We start from the raw sequence: 15,991 nt of genomic DNA on the forward strand, positions 1-15,991 counted from the left end.
CCTTAATCCAACTCCAGTCAGCCTTAATCCAACTCCAGTCCGCATTAATCCAACACCAGTCCGCATTAATCCAACTCCAGTCCGCCTTAATCCAACTCCAGTCCACATTAATCCAACTCCAGTCCGCCTTAATCCAACTCCAGTCCGCCTTAATCCAACTCCAGTCCGCCCTATTCCAACTCCAGTCCACCTTAATCCAACTCCAGTCCGTTTGTCTAGAAAGTCCGGTTCGGCTGGGAAAATCTGAATGCAAACGCCGGTCTGGGTTCGGTTGAAATAAACTCTGGTTTGGTTTGAATACATATGTGAACACCTGGGAGACTGGAGACCACAGCGCAGGGCATTCTGGGTAAATACAAACAAAACAAACATATTAGCCTAGCAATAGCAGGAGAAATGTCTTTTACCAAAGACAAAAGAGAAATCCTCCAAGTGCTAAAATCTGACTCCATTTTTGTTTCCATTTGGTGAAGGACGTTGCACTTCAGAGGTTTTTTCAGTGGTTCTTGGTGCAGCGCCCCCACAGGCCAGGAGGGGAACAGGTTGGTTTGACTCAGAGCAGAGAGAAAGAACCACAGCAGCTGGAGATGCAGCAGATGCTGCTGTTTTCGTCTCCAATCGAACTGAGTCTACTGGGCTTTCAGGTGTTAAACATCCTCAGATTTTCTGCTTGCTCTGGTCGGTCTGAGCTGTGATTGGTTCCTTGTTCCAGTCTGCAGAGAGTAAAGGAGCTCTGTGCATCTGAAGAGTTTCAAACCTGCTGTTCCAACAGCCTCCAGTATTGATTCACTCGTCTCTCTAAAGGCCGGAGTAACCGTTCGATTGAATAAAACTTGTGTGATCCTTATAAATATCCAAGTCTCCAAGTCCCTGCAGACCCATAAGGTTCTCTGTGGCTGCGCTCACACACTTTCCACACACTGTCCTGTTTCATCAGGCCACACACACACAGACACACACATGCTGGCCTCCGATGCTTCTGCTCTGGAAGTGTTTCTCCCTCAGATTAAAGCGGTAATGAACGAGCCTTCTCTGGGCCAAACATGACACTGTGCACTTTTGACGGATGACACGTGAGGAGGAGAGAATAACACTTGTGGTTCCCATGTTTCATGTCCGTTTATTGGGATTTATTGTTGCAGCAGTCTGTGGTTGAGGTGCAGGGCATTGGGTTCATGCAGAGGTATCTGGGCTGCTGAGCAGACCTTGGTGTTTTCATAATGAGCAGCTTTGAGAAGTGGGTGCAGAAATAATGACGCTGCTTCTAATCCTTCCCTCTCAGGGGCAGAAAACAGAAGCTGAGCGCTACTTCCTGAAGGCCATCCAACTGGATCCCACTAAGGGCAACTGCTACATGCATTACGGTGGGATTTCTGTTTTTATTTCAAATTGACACATCCTGACTTCTTATTCTCACATCTCAGTTATTTGATTTGGCTGTTGAAGACGTTCTGCACAAAGGCAGGAATTTACACATTTTGGACGCCTGTTTGGACAAGTGTTTGTTGACCCTTTTTGTCACGTCTCCCTCCAAACATCAAGAATCTCTATCTGTGTGTGGTTAGAGAGTTTTATGAGAACAGAGGATGACTTCCTCTCATTGTTCACTTCAGTTTGATGCGGACATGGAACGTGACGATTTCAGCGTCTCTCTTGTCTTCCATCATTTTTAAATCTCTTATAAACATTCAGTTTTATTATCATGTTAAATTAATCATATTTTTCTTTAAAGATGTCAGCTGACTGTCAATACAAAATATAAGAAAATTATGTGAATAAAGATGTTATGGCACAGGGTTTACCATGAAGACACTAGTGGACCTCAGAAAGTTGGAGGGAAGACCAGAAAAAATATAGAAATGTAAAAAATAGATACATTTTATTTTTTACCGATGTTGGTGACATTCCAAACCTAAATGTATGCATACAAAAAAAGCCTCCGAAGCCGCTGAGCTTTTTGTGACTTCAGCCAGTTTTTTACAGTCAGAAACGTCCCTGAGGTCAGTCAGGCAATCTGCTGAAGGTCAGTGGGAGGTTCAGCGGTGACGGTGCTAACAAAGTCAAACACGGTGATAATTCCTCTTTATTCTGGACCTTCCAAGGATCCCTAAATCTGCAGCCTTGCTGGTCCTCCTTGATCCCATCAGAGGTTCACTGTAAGTCAGGTATGCCAATGAAAGTTAAAATCTTTTCCAAGAAACGTTTTAACCAAACATCCACTGATCTATCAGGGTCAGCTAATCTGACCAAACAGGGATGGTTTGTAAAGTTCCTATCTGGTGTTTCAGCGCAGGCCTGAGCCAAAGTAAACGTTGTTACAGCGTGTCCCTCTGCGCCTTCAGGAGGATCTGCTCATGTTTTAACAGGACTGCTGTTTTCTCCTGCAGGTCAGTTTTTACTGGAAGAGTCACGGCTCCTGGAAGCAGCAGAGATGGCGAAGACGGCCGCCCGCCTCGACGGTGGGGAGTTCGATGTGGTGTTCAGCGCTGCTCACATGCTCAGGTAAGGCCGTCAACACAGACCTCTCTCTGTCTTATTTTTGATTTCTGCGGTCTAGGTGCGCGCACGCAGATGCTGCACAGTATTCCAGAACGGTTTTCCTTGGCTGGGCCGAAAGCAGTGTGTCTGCACGCTTTATCCGAGGGCTTACTCCATTCCTCCGCCTGCGTGATTTTCTTGGCTGGACGTTGTAATCCCTCTCTCTCTGAACGGTGGTGGAATCCAGAACTGAAGCTTTAACTCATCGCAGCGAGAGATGTTCAAACTTCAGCTGTCTCTGGATCTGAGTCTCACTTGGAAATGTGTTTGTTTGATGAGGCTGAGCAGAAAAGCTCTGCAGCCGGAGAGTCGGTGAACATGAGTCATGATTGGAAAAAGCGTCAATGCTGAACACAACTTCAACCAGCAGAGACATCTTAGTTAAAACTTCTCATGCGTCATCGTTGGGATCCTGCGGGATCCACCGCGAACAGACTTCAGCGTAGAGACCACTGGAAGCCTAGGAGTTTCTCAGGCAATGCTTGGGTTGAACTCATCTCCGCCTGCTTGGCATGGGGTCCTGCTCTTCTGCAGCTCCGGCTCTTTATGTGTTTGTGTTGGACACGGACGTGGAAAGACCTACTAGATGCAGACAGAAGTGAATCTGTGCAGGAGAAGAGAAGAGATCACAGGGAGAAGCAGATACTTACCAGTGTGTAAATGTTGTTTATGGCTCTCTGGGGTTTTTGGGGCGTCAGCATTTGGATTCTGAACTAATAATTCCCGCCTGCCTCCTTTAACTCATCGCTGAAAATGTGAACGTAGAAATGCCAGGGTACATGTTTGAATTTTTAAGGTTTTTGCCTTTTTCCCAGGTTATGACTGATATTATAAACTGTTTCATGGTTAGGAGTTGGGTAAAGCCAAATATTACAAAGCAGTTGTTGTTTTAATTCAGAATAAAACAAAACTTTTTGCTTTGTGTGACCATGTCTCCTTTCAGGCACTTTTTCTCTCAGGTGGTTAAATCGGTTCAATAAACCTCCACGTCCTGAAAATCTTGAGCTGGTCGTTGGAAAATCCAAAGCTACTTCAAAATAAGAGCCTGAATATCAGTTAGATTTGACAGTTAGTATACAAAATTTCAACACAGATGTCAAAATTTATTTAGCTGAAAGTTTACAAAACAGCCAAATAATTTATTTAGGAGAAGCTAAGCTAAGTGCGCTAAGAGTTTTCACAGTTAGCAAAAATTAGCTGTGAATTTAGCACCTTAGTGGATTAGCGGAAGTGTGCCCAGCACAGTTAATTTCCAGGTTCAAAGTGAAGACATTAAATTAAAACCAGCAGAAATCTGATTGGTTATAAACTCACCAGGATTTATGGAGTCTCACTCTGAAGCCTCTGACCTGAATCCTGAGTCCTCACTGACGTCGGTTCGCTAACAGACTTTGACTTCCTAAATGAAGCTGTGGGTCCAGACGGCCGCCGGCTTTGATCCAGGTAATATCAGGCGCTGCTCACTCAGCCGTCCAGCCGCTGTCCTTGACTTTGTCAGAGGGAAATTATTTGCAATTAGGCGTTACTGCCATTAGGGAAAAACCTGCAGCTGTGGATCCTGAAGGTGGTTCTGCATTAGTTCAGATAAAGGAAACGTTGCTGCTGTTTGAGAACGAAACGCCACAGACTTTAAATAAAACACAATATTTATGACTCGACTGCAGAGCTGATCTCAGGCGTCGCATTTTTAGGTAAAGATCCTGACAAACGACCTTTCCTCAAATCCTGTTTGTCACAGTGAAACGAGACGTTTTCTTTGTATCTGTATCATTTATTCATTTTAATCTCATGACAAAGTAATCATGTTTTCTTTTTTGAATATCTTTGAATATATTGAACTGCAATAAACACCGACTACTTATGACTGTGTTTATTTGTAGCCTCCAATGAGCAGCTGCCTCCACCATCATAGCTAAACATTTCTGTGTTAAAAATACTTTTTAATTGGTCTCATGTAATATTAACATTTTTGAAGACTCTGAATTTGAGGTTTTTATCAAAATGAACTGAAATAACCGCTTGAAATCCATCAGTATTCTTTTATCTCGTTGAAGTGAATTTTCTTAAATATCCAGTGAACCAAACATCCCAAATCAACTGGATGTGAATGACTGACTGAAACTCCTCAAGTAATGAACCCTCAGGCTGTAATCCGTAAATCTGATTTTCATCCTGAAGCAGAGTCGGGTGATTTGCAGGTTTGAGCAGAAAGCAGAAAGTTCTCGTTGCGTTTCTTCATGCAGTTCCTCCATGTTATTTTCTCCATGACCCCTGGGAACCGGTAAACACTCCGGGTTCAAGGCCTGGGCCAAAGCCAGCAGCAATAAAACTGACTAACGATCGCCTCTCCCTGTTTTTCCCTTTTCAGACAAGCCAAGCTCAACGAAGCAGCCGAGAAGTATTACGGACAAGCAGCGAGCCTGAGACCCAACGTGAGTAAAGCCTTGACTTGCTATTCCTCCTCATTACCTTTCACTTTGATGGACGCGCTGCAATTACGGTCAGACTGACTTTCCAATATCATTACTGGCCGTTCTGCCTCTAACAACAGGATTCATTGTCAGTCCTGCTCAGAATAATGAGTTCTTGGGTTTTCCTGAGCTCAGAGGTTTGCTTGTGCAACATCCATCAACAAGTTCAAAGGAGGGGCCGGAGTAAGCAGATTGGAAAGAATAATGATACGAACACCGAGCCGGAGGACGGGGATCCTGAAACTGACGGGACGGGTCCGCTTGTTTGAGGGGGGGAGTGTGTTTAGCATGCGGTCATCCTGTTTGTTTCCCGGCGCTGATTGGAAACAGACAGCTGTGGATTAATGATCAAATACATCTTTACAATGTTTTACAGGAATCATAGTTTGGCCTTTTCTGCACACAAACCCGGGTAAAATATGAAGAAACGTTGTCAAACAAGAGCAGGCAGGACTCCACAGAAGTCATGGAGTTCAGATCTGAGTAGGTTTGGTGGTAAAAATGTCAAATTAAAGTCAGATTTCTCTCCAAACATCTAATTAAAACTCAGAACAAATGAGAGAAATCTGCCTCATCCTGAAGCTGCAAGAATTCACCTGAAAAACTTTTGCAATGTTTTGATGTTTGTGGAAAATACTATAAAGCACCAGGTTCCCAACATGAGGACATGACATCCTGTTGTGTCGGTAGATGCAATTATAATGAAAAAATAGAAAAAACTGCTAAACCTTGCATTTATCAGAGGCCATTAGTAATTTTTATCCAAAATCAATGAGAACCACTGTGGAAGCCGCAGGTTGATGACCTGTGTGTCAGGGCAGTAGAATGTCAGTAAAATCACTAAGAATCCAAAATAAGATCATTTCTGAAAATAAAGACGTGGAACGATTCACCCCTGTTTGAAAAGAATTTTGTTTATTAGTCAGAAAAACGAGGAGATTTCCTGTTTGACGTGGTTTATAGAGAATCCAGAGAATCCCGCTGATGCAGTGGATCCCAGCAGAGCAGGATCTCCAGGCTGCATGGCGTTAAAAACAGACGCGGTTCTGTTGTGAAAGTCGCTGCATGAGTCAGGAACGTTTCAGTTCACCATATTAAAACAAGATGCAGCTTTGGCTCCGCCTACTGCTGGCTCAGCCGCGGCTCAAGGAGAAATGCAAACAGATTGTTAAACAGTAAAACAACAGGATCTTTGATTTTTAATCATGTTACTGATTATTAATCCATTTTGTTGTCAGACAACATTTATACAGTAAGTATCCATGATGGTTTAGCGCTTTAACTCATCCTATGACTGAGTAAAAAACAGGAACAGCCAGCAGCTGGCAGGATTCACCACACTATGAGATGAATATGAAAATATAAAAATATTTATGTGGAGCACAAACAGAGAAAGGAAGGTAAATCACTCTCTGTGAACAAAATGATGCGGCTTTCATCACGTGTCAACGAGAGTCGATTTGCACTCTGGATGTGAGAAGCTTCAGGAAGCTTTGGGCTCTGACATTTCTTCACCTGGGCGATGCAGGCTGGGTCCAGGATGTGTAGCTTTTACTGGACTCTAAAAGAAACAAAACACAAAATTTGTTGACAAAATTGCAGCAAGTTGCCTCAAAGTTTTAATGAATCATTTTACACAAGATATCTGTTGAAACAAGCTAATGTGATTGGCTTCTGATTAGCTAGAGCTAACGCCATCAGGTAGAGCTAACATCATTAGCTAGTGCTAACACCATCAGCTAGAGCTAACATCATTAGCTAGTGCTAACACCATCAGGTAGAGCTAACATCATTAGCTAGTGCTAACACCATTAACTAGTGCTAACACCATCAGGTAGAGCTAACATCATTAGCTAGAGCTAACACCATCAGCTAGAGCTAACACCATTAGCAGTAGCAAACACCAAAACAAATTAAAAGTAATGAATGGATCCTTAAAGTGAGAGTCTTTGTAACAAACCATTCTAATATATTTGAGAAAATTTTTGATCCCGATGCTAACTGTAAGCACAGTTAGCATAATCAGCATTGTGCAGCGTTGGCTCTCCTTTCAGGTCGGCGTTTCAGCAGCAGCAGAAAAACCAACAGGACTCTCTCCTCTTCCTCTGTTTCGTCCTTGTCTTCATTTCTACTCATTATTTCTCCATTTCCTTCTATTTCAAAGCCTCCCAGTTCAAACTGGAAGGGCTGAAGGTTTCTAATTGAGCAATAAATACTGTTCTGGCTTGACAGGGCTAGCTTCATAGCACCTAGCGCCATCTACCCAGGATGCATTGCAGTGGGAATGACACTGTGTGTTTTATTTAAACTAATAAAAACTAAACATCCTGTTGAATGTGTCTCAGATAAAGTTTGTTGTTAAACTAACAGTGGATCTCTTTATAGTCGTGGCAGTTTTCCTAATTGTGATCAAATGATGAAAACTGAACCGTCAGATGTGGGAAGGTGTTACGAAACTTTTGTATTACGGCTTCACATCTTCCTACACCACCGCAGCAAAAGGAAGATGCACGGTATAATTTACTCGGCTCTTAATCAGCGCAGCTGTTTTGCATTAATCATGTTGCATATGCGCGCTGTCAGGCTGAGAGAACCATTCCCAACCAAGTCCTTCAGCAGGAGATAAATCCAGTTTGATTCTCGGTCAGAACCATCTGGTCTCTGCAACCTGCAGACTTTTTCCTTCTTATGCCTTCAAATTCTTTCTAAAGTCATGAAGGTCAAGCCTTTCCTCCGTCAGTTTGCCATGTGGCCCTGGCTCTTCTGCTCTGTGCCCGGAGACGCAGCAGCGCAGGAGGAAATGAGGGATGAAGAGAAATAAAGGCTTCTGAAAACAGCAACTTTCTGCTGAATCTGGGGGAGCCAGGAAAAAAGGGTGCAAATAAAAAACCGTCTCAGATATATGAAGTGAAAAAGGCAGAAGATTGTTTTGGACATGAAGGAAGATTTTTATAGAATTCAAATTAAGACCACTTGGTTTTGCAGATATTTTAAAATAAATATTTTTGCTCAAATACTGTTTATTTTGTTTATCATTTTAAAGTTTCAAACACATAACAGTAGATTTTAGTTGTTGTTATTCTCTTTAAACTTCTAACTTTATTTAATGCATAAATTCAGATGAGCCGATGGGAATCTTCACCTCTATGCTGTTAATCAGAAGTTTCCTGCGTTTTACCTCTGGTTGCTCACTTCAGATGCATTTGAGGTTTTAAACAAGAAAATGAAAACATTTTGAATTTAGTTGAATCTGCAAATTTCAAATTGATTTCAATCTAAAAACATAAGCATTTGTATTTGTTCAGTGGACCTTTTCTCCTTTAACTTACGCCGCCCGTGTCGAGAGGCCATGCAGGTTATTATTTTACCATTTCGTTGTCCAGTCAAGGCTTTTCTCCCTGGAGTTATGATTAATGCACCATTTAAACCCACTTAGCTCACAAACTCACAATAAAATGCGACTGCACTCTGAATCTTTAGTAAAAGATTAAAGTTATAGTTATACGATAAACACCTATTTGTCACCTGGAGATGTTGGATGCAGTGTTTGTGTGAGGTCTGTTCATTACTACTATTACTTCAAATCATGTCCATGTGTATAAACAATCCATCTCCAAGCATTATTTTGTGGTGTGGCCCTAAAGCGGTGAGGTCAAGCTGAAGGTAATTTATTGCACAAACAGTCTCAGAGTGACAGCAGCCATTACGTCGCAGAGCTGCAGCTGCTTCTGCAGCATGAAGGAGAGGCAGCGGATCGCTCAGACCAGGCCACAGGGCAGCCAATAACAACAAAGTTTATCTTATTTGTTAGTTTGATTCTGAATTAAGAATAATTCATTCAAAATCGACAATTAATTTTCCAGTCATTAAGTCTCCCCACATCTCAGTCTTTTCATTTCTGGGAGGTAGAAATGTCTTGTAACCCAAATTTGACATATTTCTGATTATTTTGCTAATTATTCCACTCATACATACAGATACAGAGCTTTGCAAAAGTAATCACACCCTTTAAATGAGGGGTGTTGTGTATTTTCCTGGCACATTGTGACATTTTATAGCACGATGTAACTATAGCTGTTTCCATCAACATTTTTTATTTTGAAGTGTTGCATAAGGAAAGATTGATGGAAACAGTAGAATTTCTAAAAACTTGTGTTAGATTGGAAGATTCCTGACATGCATGACTGAATCAAAGCAACACTGCAGGTAGTTTTGTGATGAGAGGATAACATTTTAACATGATGTAAAGCTTTAAAAAGTCGCTCTGCATCATTCTGCCCCTTTGTTCATATTCTGTTACAATCACAATCTGCTTGAGGTTTTTTCTGACAATCTAAACAAAACATTCATCATTGTGACATGGAAAGGAAACAATGTTTGGTTTTAGGATTTTTTTTTTTACCAAGAAAAATCTGAAAAGTGTGGCATGTATTTATATTTGCCCCCCTGAGTCCTTTGTGGCCCACGCTTTGCTGCAGCTGCTCCTGTATGTTTAGAGTTGAAGATTTTAGTTTTCTGCTACCTGAGTTGTAGCTCTCTGCAGCTCCTCCACAGTTACCAGGTGGTTATCGCTGTCCTTCCTGTCAGCCCAGGTCGACGTCCGTGTCCCAGTAGATCTGCATGTCTCCTCTGCAGCTTGTTCTCCAACACCAGAACCAGAACAGCTGCATTTATTCAGAGATTAAATTAACCTCAGCTGATTAAAGAGACGTCTCAGTGGTTAATAATTACATGGAAAACATAGATTTCAAGGAACAAAATGATTTTTCTTCTGTGAAATGCAGAAATGCTGATAAACTCAGCAGCAGACCCGGAGCTGCTCTGCTGCATGAGGCATTTTTTCCACATCTCTAACCAAAATGGTGATCAGATGTTGCCCCTCCCTTGGCCTACATACTTCTTGGTCTTGACATGATTGCACCCGAGGCACTTTTCCTGTACTTATATCTCCATGACTCATCCGTCACACTGATTATGACTTTGCCCATTGGCACCAGCAGAAATAAACATCTTGAGCCACTTCAAAGCGGCGGCTGCTCCCTCTGACATCGATGGCCGCAGACCAGACGCAGGGACAGGCGCGGCGACGTTCTTCCCAAACGCCGCGCAGTTCGGCCGATCTGACAACGGCGCGCTCGTATCGCTGAGGCTCTGCTATGATGACTCAATGCTCCACTACGGCTAAAGAGCATATCATGTAACACTTTGAATCATCTGCAGGATCAGATGTTTGTAACAGAAGCTGAGATGCCTGTGAGGAAATTCAGCGTTTGTGTTTTTTGGAGTTTTACTCCCTCCATGTCGTCACTCAGAGAAAAGACGATGAACCACATATCATTCCCTGCTAAAATATTCAGTATGAACAGACAGGCTGCATTATTCATCAGCACTGATGTGGTGAAATGTGAATTTCTAATCTCATTATGTCTCCAGTCTAAACACATCAGCTTTAGATAGTATGTCAGCTCTTTCTCAGGAAGCTCCATTATGTGCTTTTAGCTGATCGGATCGATTCGTTTGCAGGTCCAGTCGTCTTTGGCAGAACTCAGTCAGCATCCAGCATACTGAGTTAGTAATTAGTAACTCTTCCAGACGCTCTGATTTGTCAGGATTTTTCTACTCCTCTCTTAAAGGGACCCCACAGAATTTCTGTCAGATTTAGTTTTTGACTTTTGTTTCCAGTTTTGGACACACATCCACTAATCTGCTAATCCATTACTTTGTTGTTTAACACGTTTATGTTTTTGCTAGCTTTAAAAACATTTAGCACATTGTGCATTCTAGTGTGTTAATTTACTCAGTTTATTAATCTTTCAGTTGAATAAAGTTTGACATCTGTGATGAAGTTTTGGTTGTCGAGTATTAGAGGTGAACATTTATGCAAAATTCATGTTTTGCATATTGTTGTACAGTTTAGGTCTCAACTGTTTCTGAAAACAACCAAAGCACTTTAAAAAACCACTCAGCCGTGTTTTTGGCTGTAAGTTCATGTTTTTTAGTGTCTGGAAAATGGACTGTTTCAAAGAACTCCTGATTGAGTCACATTCAATAAGCACTCTGCCGTAACCTGGCAACCCAAGCTGAGCTCCAGCACGTTTGATCAGCTGGTTTAACCGCTGTACAATGGCTGCTGGATAAGGTCAATGTTTTGCTGTTGACTTGCCATCCAGAAACCACTTGCTGCGTTCTTGTATGTTTATATAACTGTGCATCTGTTTGCAGCCATTTTCACACGTAAATGTAAACGATGAGTTGGGGGGCGTGGCCAGCAGCAGCTTATTTGGATTTAAAGCAACAGAGGCCATAAAACAGCTCACTCTGTTGTTTTAGGCAGACTGAAATATCATCATCTAAGAATGGTTTTGTGCAGAAAATTTCATGAACATATTTTGTTTAGTCCATAGACTTATCTTAACCTGTTCAAGGAAGCATAGTAGAAAACTTCAGCTAGTTAGTAGCTCCAGTACACCAGCTAAATATCTCAACGACAGCTGATTGGATCCTAAAATGGTCATTTGTGTTTGCCTCAGTACCCTGCAGCTCTGATGAACCTCGGAGCGATCCTCCACCTCAACGGGAAACTGCAAGAAGCCGAAGCCAATTACCTTCGGGCTCTTCAGCTGAAACCAGACGACACCATCACCCAGTCGAATTTACGTAAGCTTTGGAACATCATGGAGAAGCAGGGCCTGAGGACCACGACTCCCTGAGATCTCCCGTCCCGCCTACACACCATCTGCGCTCCAGACCCGGGGAGACGGGCGGCCTACGTGCCCTCGTTCTGTTTTCTCATCCAGGAGAGAAGGACCGAGGGAGGACGTTTGCAGAGACACGTTGTGCCGCACAGCCTCCCCCCCACTAATCACCTCTGAGCTCTGCAAACACCTCAGGCCTGCAGCTTTGCTCAGGATTGCTTACAGTCAGGAAGGCCCTGCGTGATATCTGGCTTCCTTTCTGCAGATTTACTGCTTTCATATTTTATTCAAGAATACTTCAAGTTAAAGTGAAGCCACAGGTTCATCGCTGCCGCAGAATGAGGTATGAAAAACACAGAGGGGAGCACTGAAGGACTTTCTGTCAAATTTTAGTTTCACTTCATGTTTTTTTCTTGAAAATGAAGGAAAGAAGGTACATATGAAGAACTGGACACAATTTAACTTCTTAAAATTTAATTTATAGTCTCTGCTTTTAAACCTTCTCATTCTCACATTAATCTGAAATTGCACCACATATTGATTCCTAAAGTAGCAACTGTCCTGATATTCAGAGAAAAACATAAAAAGGGAATGCAGAGTATCTGTTTCAGCACAATAAGAGTCTGTAAGGCCTCCAAAGGGCTGCAGTTAACCTCACTAATCTGTTTTAGCAAGCTTCGAAATGGTCTTCATTCCAGTGGTATTTTTATTCTTCACTTCTAAATATTAAACTACCATCACCATTAAAAGCTGAAAGCTTCAGGTTGCAGATGGAAAACCTTCCCAGGTTCCAAGAAGCTCAACAGGACCTGCAACAAAAGAGTTCAACCAGCCAAAAGGAAATGCTAAGCTAACGCTAAGCTAGTGTCCAACTTTTATCCTTACATAGATCAACACAGAGTCACAGCTCTTTGAAAGGGAAATGTTTAAATGCCTTTATGCTTAGGTAAAGTTATGTCATTGTGTTTGAATAAATATTAATATATAGCTGCCATGTTTTAGTACACAGAACAACACAGCAAACTGTAGCTCCATAACTGAGTGAGTTTGGCTTGTTACAATACGGTGAAGGGTTTTCGGTATCCTTAAAGCTGTTCTTAGGTCTCATCTGTATATATTTTGTCTAGTTTTCATATATTTGGTTTTTTTTGTCAGTTTTTAGTAAAAGAAAGAGCACCTTCATTAAAGTTTGTACAGTATTTGTTATTTGTTGGCCCCAGTCCTATTCATAGAGTTATTGCTCTGTTACCTGTGATTAGTGATATCCAGAACCAGTGGTGGGTACATGCATGCTATTAGCAGAGCTAATTTTTCATTTAGCGTGTTAGCATTTTTGCTAACTTTGAAAACACTTAACACCCTCAGCTTCTCTTAAATTAATATTTTCAGAGACATTCTAATTTAGTTGCCTGTTTTGGAAACTTTAAGTTAAATAAAGTTCATCATCTGAGTTGAAGTTTTTATCAACTGTCAAGAATTCCTCAAGTTGTCAGACATTTTTCTTCATGCTCTTATTTTGAAGTGTGTGAAGACTGTTCCACTTCCTGTCCTCACAATCGTTTTTCTCAAAACATTATCAGAAATAAAATACAATGAATTCAGAGCAGTTATTAATGTACATCTACACAGGTGAACAGAGTCCACTGAGGATTATTGACATAAATACCTTGAATAAGGTGCATATATCCAGTGTTTTTATATCCTGTGTTCTTCACTCATGGTGCAGTGCAGCAAGTTCATTCTTTACCCAGAATGCACTGCTGTAGTTCTACAGTAAATAGTTTAAAATGTCCAGTGTTTTCTGACTGAAGCCCTACCTTTAGGCAAAATTAGCAACAGATTTAGCAAAACTCAACTATAAAACTGAAACCATGAGTGAAAAATAAAAATTCCTTTGTGAAGAGCAAACCGTACTGTTAGGCGTGTAATGACAACTCCACCCTGTTGAGGGCGATGTAATAAGCTGTAACGTATTGTGTCATTGATGCACGTTGGGTACCAACATGGTTGAATTTAGCACTTAAGCATTAGCTTCTGCTCAATGCTATGTTGGTGCAGCAAGTTACCTGAACTAATATTTATGATCAGTGCAGCTGACATTTTTAGTTAGCGGTGCCCACCACTGTCCAGAGCTAAACCCAGGTACCAGATCGGACTCCAGATAGAGCCGTTGTTAAATGATCGGGATCAAGACCTCAGATACTTCCTGTTGAGTCTCTTCATCAGCTGGACCATCGGTTTTGTGCTGTCAGCTTTTAAATATCCCGATCTATTCTCATGTTTATTACAAGAGTATTATATAGCACATTTCTTTTCGATCTAGCGGGTCTGGGTTTCCCCCAAAGTCACTCTTATGAAGGTGATTAGAGTTTACTGCGGACAGCAGCTTCCAGTCAGTCTGTCTATTGGAGACAGACAGACTGACTGGAAGCTGAATGTTGTTCTCATTTGTCCCCACAAAGTAGCTGAATCACTTAAATATTAAAAAAAAAAAAAAATTCTGAGTTTATAAAGCACAAAACCAACTGGAACAAGATTGAAATATTTTACAAAGTGAATTATGAAATCTTTATCAAAGTGAGAACAAACATGCTTGAGTTGTTTTTATTTTACTGCACTTTAAAGCTACTATTAAGGCTTATACAGTGCTCTGAAAAAGTATTGCCTTCAAAGATCTCTGTAGTTTTTTTAGATTTATTGTCACTTAAGTATTTCAGAATTAAACAGACAACCTTTCTTTCAGGCAAAGATAACTGGACAAACATAAAGTACAACTAAAATGATGATTTCACTCTGGTCTGCCATTTTGTAATTTGCAGATAGAGATTTGATTAGCTTGTTACGCAAAAACTTTTCACTGCCAAATTTATTAAAAGATGTTGACAACACATGACTTATCCATCCAGCCTTTCATGTTGGAGCCAGGAAATGTTACCACATTATGAATGAACACGTGTTGTAAACAAGGCACAGTTAGAGTTATGTTAGCACCAAGAATGTCACTGACTGCGTTTGGATCATGGGTTCCCCAAGACAAAATCTGCAAAAACAAAGGAAACCCATGACCTTGTTTAGCAGTTCTGCAGCAAATACTTTATAAACAGAATATAACGATATCTATGCAGCACCAGGAGAGACTAAATCCAACTTTCCTACACAACAAAATGTATTTAAGGGCTAAAAAAGTAGCTTTTTCATATCTCCCGTTTAGTATACTGTGCTATGATAAGCATTTGGTTCATACTCAAAAACCCTCCAATATGGCTGAAATAACCTAAGTTTTCAGAGTGATTCAAAACTTTCCCCCAGACTCATTTCCACATAACCTTTAAATGCCTTCATTAATTGAAATAATCATTTATACACTCTATTTTCTGCATGTATTCAGATTATCTGTGCTGATTTTAAAATTTCTTTGATATTCTGAAACAGCAGACAGTAAAAAACCTGTTGGAGAAACTTTTTTCTAGCACTGTATGTAGCGTTGATTCTAATGAAGGGTCCAACTGGGACGATTCTGATCCCAGCTGTTAGCAGAACCAGCTGGAACTGTGTTGTTTTTTTCACATGTAAAATGAAGGAAGATCATTTGATGGAGCTTCTGCACGTTTCTGGTCATTACTGAAGAAAATTCACAAACACGGCTAATGTAGCTATTTACACAACACCTGCTTCAGGAGGCTGAGACTTTGTTATATGAAGCAGTCACATTGTCGTCTGCACGGTGCTGTTTCTTTACTGTGATGGTGGTAAGGAAACGTTAAGAGTTCGCGTTGATTTCCTGCCTCCCTCACACATCCATACACTCATTCCTGGTGTAAATATTTAAAGTGTTGATGAGGAAACAAGATTTTTAATGTCTGTAAGAAGGTGTGAAAAGAAAAAGTGTTTCACTCTGTGTCTCTGCTCAGGGATCTCAAGCAGTGGGCTATTGCAGAAACTTGTTCACAGAGAATTTACTAAATTAAAATTTATTTTTGAAATGTGTTGTATTTGTATAAATTATCAGGATTTGTAGCCCTGTCCTCCTTTTTTGTAAAATAAAAACTGAACAATGTGCAAGAAGAAGTCTTTTCATCCTCTGTTTTTTCACAAAACATTTGATATTTCTGCTCACTGGTTTGGCTTATAAAACTAAAGGTCTTCATCGTGGGATTAGCATGAAGAAGAGCACAAACATTAAAGAATCTCCGTCTTTCTTTTGTTTAATTACAGGTTGGCAATGTTCACCAGGCGCATATGCATGATTCCCATAAAGTTTTTATATATAACATTTGATTTTGAGAG

At 41.0% G+C, this 15,991-nt stretch overlaps 1 protein-coding gene across 1 annotated transcript in view; it reads left to right on the forward strand.

The window, feature by feature from the left end:
- The window catches only part of tmtc2b (transmembrane O-mannosyltransferase targeting cadherins 2b), a 93,105-nt gene extending 77,341 nt beyond the window's left edge, over positions 1-15,764 (forward strand). The window contains exons 9-12 of the mRNA XM_016672056.1: positions 1,283-1,364; positions 2,388-2,502; positions 4,907-4,970; positions 11,540-15,764. Of these exons, the coding sequence (XP_016527542.1) occupies positions 1,283-1,364; positions 2,388-2,502; positions 4,907-4,970; positions 11,540-11,719 (441 nt within the window). The 3' untranslated portion in view covers positions 11,720-15,764. The remainder of the gene's footprint in view (positions 1-1,282; positions 1,365-2,387; positions 2,503-4,906; positions 4,971-11,539) is intronic.
- Positions 15,765-15,991: the final 227 nt, after the last annotated feature.

This window comes from Poecilia formosa, unplaced genomic scaffold (genome assembly GCF_000485575.1).
Source record: "Poecilia formosa unplaced genomic scaffold, Poecilia_formosa-5.1.2 Scaffold55, whole genome shotgun sequence".
Lineage (NCBI taxonomy): Eukaryota > Metazoa > Chordata > Actinopteri > Cyprinodontiformes > Poeciliidae > Poecilia > Poecilia formosa.